The 7,695-nt window shown below is 42.1% G+C and overlaps 1 protein-coding gene across 1 annotated transcript; it reads left to right on the forward strand.

Annotated features, from left to right (window-relative positions):
• The first annotated feature begins 987 nt into the window (after positions 1–987).
• Positions 988–2,670, forward strand: LOC146488370 (uncharacterized). The gene has a single exon (XM_085119558.1). It carries the CDS (start codon positions 988–990, stop codon positions 2,668–2,670), a length of 1,683 nt encoding a protein of 560 aa, XP_084975684.1.
• The last annotated feature ends 5,025 nt before the right edge of the window (positions 2,671–7,695 follow it).

A 7,695-nucleotide genomic window follows, 5' to 3' on the forward strand; every position in this document is an offset into this window, starting at 1 on the left:
TGGAGATACCAGGCAATTTGCCTGGTTTCTCCACGGGACGTCAAACAACTCGGAGCATTCCAATGTAATAGAATCCGTTCTGGCATTACTTCTGTTTCGCTTGCGGCGTTAATTTTAACGCGAAAGTGTTATAATCCTTGCGCCTAAAAAATATTTTTTGCGAGCTTTTAATTAAATTTCTTTCGTTGATATGACGTGTCTGCAAACGGATCCCACGTTACATGTTTTGCTGCAGTCTGCTGGAAAGCGATGAAATTTAAACCGGGGCACCCAACAGTTTAGTAATGGAATCTTTTTGCAGAATTGAGATTAAAATGTAATGAAAAACGGAATCGTGACTTAAATCGTTCGCCACACAGGAATAGAAGAAGGCAAATATGTCGTTAACACTGGGAACTGTGAACATTTTAGAGATCCTTGGAAAAACGGAAATTTTTTCAGCAAAGGAATATAATCGTTCCGATTAGTCGGCTCATTCATATGCGCATTGCAAATTGTCGGCCTGAGCTTTTTTTTTTTCTCAGATCTGTTCGATTTATAAATTCAGCTGCTCTTTGACAGATTTCATTTTTAGCAAGGTTTACAGTATACAAGCAGTTCCATTGCGATAAAGTTTTATAAACCGGGTCGATTTTCGTCCACTTATTCACTTTCTTATGTGATAAATCGTTATGCGTAAATCAACTCAGGCTAAATCGGCCAAACAAAATTCGGCCCAATAAATCGGTACGCGTGTGTTAACCTTGGGCTCTAACCTCCTAAAATGTCAAAAAAGGCAAATCCCACCCCCAAAATGATCAGGCCGTCTCAACGGGAGATTGTACGAAAAGCCATGCGGCGATAAATTAGTTGCGAAAACTCTGTTGGAGTCCCAAACCGCAAACGTAGTATTATGATGGGTTCAGAGCAGGAGTATGACGTCACTCCTTAGCAACCGGCTAGAGCACATTTTTCAACTTCCGGTTATCTCTGGCTCGTGATGAACTAATGAAGCATCTCCAAGGAATTCTGGCTGTTCCAACCTGCAATCTTCATGCCTTCACCGACACTACCATTGTTCTCTACTGGATTCATGGAAGCAGTCAGCGCTTCAAGACCTTTAAAGCAAACCGAATTGGAGAAGTTCAAGAACACGTTCCACCTGAGAAGTGGAAACACATTAATGGAGAAGAAAACGCTGCTGATGCTAGATCGCGTGGTATCCTGCCAGGAGATATCCTCAACAACAAGCTTTGGTGGAATGGCCCTGAGTGGATACCTTCGCCCTCACTAAAGAGTCTCTACTCCTCAGGAATCAAGAAAGAAACCTTGCAATTCAAGAAAAGAAAAGAAGTCACTCTCCAAGCCGTTACCACTGAAATCAAGCCTGTAATTGACATTCAAAGGTACTCAAGCTACACGCATCTCGTGAGAGTCACTGCTTGGGTGTTCCGAGTCGTCAATCGTTCTCATCTATTCAGCTCCACACCACTGTCAGTGAGCGAATTGGCGAAAGCGAAGAACTACTTGTCAAAACAAGCCCAAATCCAGATGTTTCCAGACACAGTGGAAACACTCAAGAGGGGGAAACTGCTACTCATGTCTTATCCCCTACGTCCATTAAATCCATTTCTTGAGGCAGATGGACTGTTAAGAGTTGGTGGCCGTCTTTCACAGTCGCAGAAGGACTACCAATCTCGGCATCCCATCATCTTCCATGGAAAGCACCATCTTACATCAATGATTATCCAGAGTGAACACGAACGTTTGTGCCATGCTGGTCCCAAACTCACTCTAGGATCTCTGCAAGATCTCTATCACATCGTCGGCGCACGCAGAGTCGTTCGCAAGTGCACACGTCAGTGCATCACGTGCCAACGTGCATCGCCGAAGATCATTACTCAACTTATGAGCCAAGTACCATCTGCACGTGTTGTACTAAGCTTCGCCAATGAAAATGTGTTAGTCGACTATGCAGGACCCCTCACCCTCAAGATTGGAGCTATACGTAGACCCACTTACTGCAAAGCGTATGCAGCCATCTTCGTCTGCTTAGCAACAGAGTCCTGCCACATTGAGCTGGTCTCAGACCTCACTGCTGAAGCTTTCCTTGCTGCCCTTCGCCGTTTCGTTTCTCGGCGAAGAAAACCGACTCAGATATGGAGTGACAATGCATCCTGCTTTCACCGTGCCGACAAGGATTTAAAGGAACTGTCACGCCTTATTGAAGAACAAGCCACACAAGAATCTATCATGAATTTCTGCAGCGGCCAAGGTATCCAGTGGAAATTCAACCCACCCACAGGTCCTCATCATGGGTCCGTCTGGAAAAACGGAGAGAAGGCCTGCAAGCGTCAGTTAAAGCGAATCGTTGGGGAAAGCAAGCTAACCTTTGGGCAGATGACAACTGTGTTGTGCCAAATTGAAGCTTGCCTCAACTCAAGGCCCCTGTTCACCGCACTTGACTCAAATGATGATGACGGAGTCGCACCACTCACCCCCGGCCACTTCCTGATTGGCCGGCCACTCGAAGCACTACCTGACAAAGTCTCAGACACTCCCATACCTTTGATGATGGCGATGGCGGGTGTGTCAAGCACTAACACAGCACTTTTGGAAACGCTGGTCAACCGAGTACCTCAACTCTCTTCAGCGCTTCAACAAATGGAGGTTGCCCCGCAGAAACCGTAGCGTTGGCGACATAGTTCTTGTTAAAGATAACCGCACTCCCCCGTGTCAGTGGCCGCTTGGTCTAATCACAGCAACCCATCCCGGACCAGACAAGCTGGTTCGAGTCGTCTCGGTCAAAACCAAGACTGGAACATTCACTCGGCCAATTGTGAAATTGTGCCTGCTGCTAGCAAAGGAGACCCAGTAATTTCAGGACATTATGAACATTTAAATACAGGACATTGTGAACATTCAAATCAAGAGAACTAATGCCGAAGAACATTTCTTATTAGCTCAAAGAACATTTTTAGAACAGTTTCAAGTTTAAGTTGATATTATCAAGGCCGGCGGATTTAAATGGACACGCTACATCACGATATATTTTTGTTTCTATTGTTTTCTCTGCTCATGCGCAGTAGTGTAACTTTTCTTTCCTCCCCTCGTGTCTTTACGAAAAAAAAAACAACTCGTTTATTGTAAACAGCATTTCTAGTCTCTTAGACGTTCTACTCCAACACAAATAAAAAAGTTAAAGCCTACACATATTCAAACAAACTTTGTTGCACTTTTCCGAGTGCGACAAAGGGAATATATGAGAGACGTCTGAACGCAGGCTAAAAGATATCGAAATACCTCACTTGCTGCTATTCCAAGCACCACTGTTCAGAAACTTTCTGTGAGTACAGAAAGTTTCTAAGTTTGCTAAGACACGATTGGCTGTTCTTTTTCTTAAACGTCAACAAGTTCCTGTCACAGAGCGCTGTCAGTGATCAGATGACATAGAAATTTTCTGAAAACAGATGTGAGCAAAGTTGGCTCCTTCGACTTGGTAATGTCTCATCAGTTGCCTTCCTAAGTATATTCGTTTCACTGTATGGGGATGGCATGGAAGTTACCTTTGGTGAATCAGCAACTGCTATAGCCCTGCTTGTCTAAATCACAGGCAAAGCAATGAATTTGACGTCACTAGACAGGTTGAAAGCCTGAACTAAGCCAATTATTTCAGGATGTGGTGAATGAAAGGAACTTGCAAAGGTTTTGTTTTAGGGCACTCATTAAGAACATGATTTCTTGCCTAAAAATACACCTTGTTAATGCACTGTCTCTTGTGTATTTGATTGCCACATTTTTTTTTCGAGATGATCAATCACATAAAGGAGAATATCAACCCGTTCTGTACAATTCGGCTGATACATGTGTACTTATTATATATAACATATATTTTATGTATTATATAATATTTATGCCCTTTAAAATTTTATAGTTAATTTTGAACTACCCCGCATTTTATTGCCGCTTCGGTGTTTATTTTCCAGGAACCCAAGTCAGCTCTAAATTCAATAGTTTTTGGTAGTAAATAAAGGGGTTTTATTTTTTAAAGAAACTGTAGTACAACTTCGTCGGGGAATGCAAACCATTATTTGGCAAGGTAATTAAAGAGATCCAAGGTGTGATGTTTTGGATGTCAACCATCGAGGAATTGTAAATTGTGTAAGGTTCAGTATAGCGTGGTAGCGGTGCATATAGCATGGGGGCTACGATGTTGGTGCAAGAAGGAAATCCATTGTTTGATTCCATTGGGATTTAGAGTGCCGTTTTAGTACATTTACAGCATGAAGTTTTCCTCTAAATTCTTACGACCTTCTGTGTTGAGCCATGATGTGAAGATATGCCACCAACTATTTGGCAACAAAGACAAAATGAAATGAAGATAATGGAGCCAAAGATTTTCTCATCTGTTTTGATATCTGAAGGAAAGTACCGAGATTCTAACAACTGCTATAATCTAGGGCTATGTCGAAAAAGGGATATTTAGGAGAAGTTCCTTTAGACGAGCAGTTGCCGAATAACGTATGGAATTTGCCTCATTTTCCAGTTGTGAGGATCGACAAAACGACAACGAGAATATGAATCGTATTTGACTGTGCCGCTAAAAGAAATGGAATTTCCCTGAATGACATGATCCATGCAGGACCAAACTAACAGCAAGATCTTTTCAACGTCCTTATATTGTCCGTTTTCGTCGAAACCCAGTTGATATCGTTTTGACATAAAGGAAATGATTGAGATTGAGGAGGAAATGATAAAGGAAATGATTGAGATTGAGGAGAAGGACCCTTCACACTTCCGACCGTTGTGATGAGACCTTAACCACAACCGAGAGCCCGAAGTATTCGAGTTTAGCCGTGTAGTCTTTAGAAGGAATTCCGCCCCTATGGAGACGCAGTTTGTTGCGCAGGAGAACGCTCGAAGAAACCAAGACCGCTAACCCCTTGCCGCTAATACGGTCCGTAATTCAACCTATATGAAGGATTCTATTGAGAGTGTCGAAAACGACGAGGGAGTGGAGCTTTAACGTCAACGGAAAGCGCTATGGGGAGTTGCCTACATGCAAGCCAGAAAGTGGATTTCTAATCCATCGAAATTAATAAGGTGATTCCAAAAGAAGAATGTGTTACAAAGATCGTGATTAACGACGGCTAATACCAGAAAACAAAGAAACTGGGACTTCGTGGAAGAGCATTAAAACGTGTTTACTGTTACTGCTTCTCCACTTTCCCCGCAATCTTAGAAAACGAAGCAAAACGTACTGCGTATTAAGTAGCAACGATTCTTGACCCGCTGGGACTTGTATGCCGGTACGTTATTGTTGCGAAGATTCTACTTCAGGAGCAGTGGATGCGAGGCTACGATTGGGACGAAGAAATACAAGATGAAGTAGTGAATTCCCTGTCTGCGAATTCCAGAGCCAGTGAAGTCGAAGCGCATCTTGATATGTGTTGATGCCTCTCAGCAAGCTTATGGTGCAGCTGTCTATATCCGGTGCGAATTTCATAACGATGCTGTCACCAGTCGGCATGGAGTTCCTAAGGAATTAATTCTAGTCCGTTAAGAGTTCAGATTCGCGAGACGATGTTCCATTGTCCCATAACCTTTTCTTGCATGGCCAAATGGGAGGAATGTGCGCCTCTGAGTCTATTGAAACCACAACATTTCATTCGTGTCAATGATGGCGAAAGGTTCAGGACATTATTTCACGAGTGTGGAGGAGATAGCTAAAAGATAATGTTCCTGGCAATCCCGAATCATCGAGTTTGGATTCGAGTTAGAATTCGAGTTAGACTTCGAGTTGGACTTCGAGTTGAACTTCGAGTTAAAGTTCGAGTGGGAATCGGAGTTGTACTGCTATAAAAATACAAGAAGCGAAATATGTCGTTATTTTTTTACTAATATAAAAATACAAAACGTTATTTTCGAGAGTGCACTCTGGAAGGGCTCCCAAATGAAATCGGACCCCCACCCTCCTCCCTTCTTCCCCAACGAAGGATGGCATATATACGATTTTTTTTTTTCGAGAAATGTAGATACTAAGCATGGTCTATACGAAAAAGAAAATGGTTTACAACAAAAGAAAACAGTATCGATCTGTTCAATTTAAAAACACCAACGAATTTTCAATAAAAATATCCCTACCTGAACTCCCTTGTCTGTTGTCCTTTCTCCTATGTGGTTTTTGGAACGATTGAGCGCGATTTCAGTGAGTTTTAGTTCCATTGATTTTCTCTCTTGTATGGCGATACAATGTAAGTGTTGTCTTCGTTTCATCATCGATCTAAACAGTCTTTTGGAAGATACTGAATAAACAAATAATGTTTTTTCGTTGGATTTATCTGTCCGTGGCTTTATATGCTTAGACGGTCGAGTGGCTTAGTATTAAACTACAGTAGGTCAGATTTGTAATTACCCGAAAGATATATCCCGACGGTTAGTTGTCTTTTCCGTGCATTTATAACTTTGAATTTTCTGCGTGGCTAGTAATCGCGGGTTTGTTTTCTCATCCATACGCTTTCAATAGCTCCCACCAGTTCGAAACTTAACACGTGCGAGTGACTCACATTCATTTTGTGGGGGCTAAACAAAGAGAAGCTCGGCGGTTCGCCAGTCAAACAGACTGACAAGTTTTATTCAAGCGGCTCAGCGGCTCGCCAGTCAAATTGAGTTTGTTGATACAAATAAGAACGTGATTAAAAAAAGCATTTTATTATTAAGCGTTGGTTGAAATAATACAAGCGGCGGTGGTTCCCTGTGAGAAAACGATCGTCGCCCGAAGGGTAGAAAGAGGCGTAAGCGGATGATTTTTACCGATTGATAACGGAAATCGGTGAACATCGATAAATTGATTTCGTGTGTCAAATCGATATTATCGATTTTTCATGAAGTCCAACTCGAAGTCTAACTCGAACTCTAACTCGAAGTCCAACTCGAACTCGAACTCGAACTCTAATCCAAACTCGATGATTCCTACTCCTCAACGTTCCTGCCCTCAACAGCCGACCAAAGTGGGCTTTAGAATTCTGAAACCTAAAATTTGGAGATATAGTTCTTGTGTTTCAGGACGTTGGCCATTAGGGCGAATTGTTAAAGTTTATCCTGGACGTTAGGGCCACAACCGTGCAGCTAAAGTTGCGTATGGAGTTAAGACAGTCGTTAGACAAATTAACAAACAGATTCCCCTTGGAATTAAAAAGTAATCAGCTAATTAGTACATACTAGGACTACCTCCTAGTGCAGAAAGGTGGAACATTATGAAGAGGGTAAATAAACTAGAGCGCGCGTGCGCTGAGAGACGTTTTGAATTTTCGTGAGTAGTTTAAGTTTGATGTGTAAAGTTAGTTTTTGAGAGATGCCATTTGGGGGATTTTCGTAAAGGTATGGTGTCAACCACACTACCTTTTTGGAGGTGTTTCTTGGCCGATAAACGTGCTTGCTTTTAGAGGAGTTTTCCGCAACCTCTTGCGAAGACATACACACTGTGGTTCACTTGACAAAGTTGAAGAGCAAAGTGTTGCAAATTAACATCACCTCTCACTTTTTCACGATTTAGAAAAGAATTGAACAGGAAGAAACAATGTGTTTTATGGCGTATGATAGTCACATCTTAACTCGGGCAAAAAAAAAAAAAAAAAAAGAATAGGATCACCAGAACCTCCACAGTTAATTATTTTTTCCCGGTGGGTTGCTGTAAAGAAAGGAAATTCTACCATG

Source organism: Pavona decussata, unplaced genomic scaffold, assembly GCF_977016875.1.
Source record: "Pavona decussata unplaced genomic scaffold, jaPavDecu1.1 SCAFFOLD_10, whole genome shotgun sequence".
Lineage (NCBI taxonomy): Eukaryota > Metazoa > Cnidaria > Anthozoa > Scleractinia > Agariciidae > Pavona > Pavona decussata.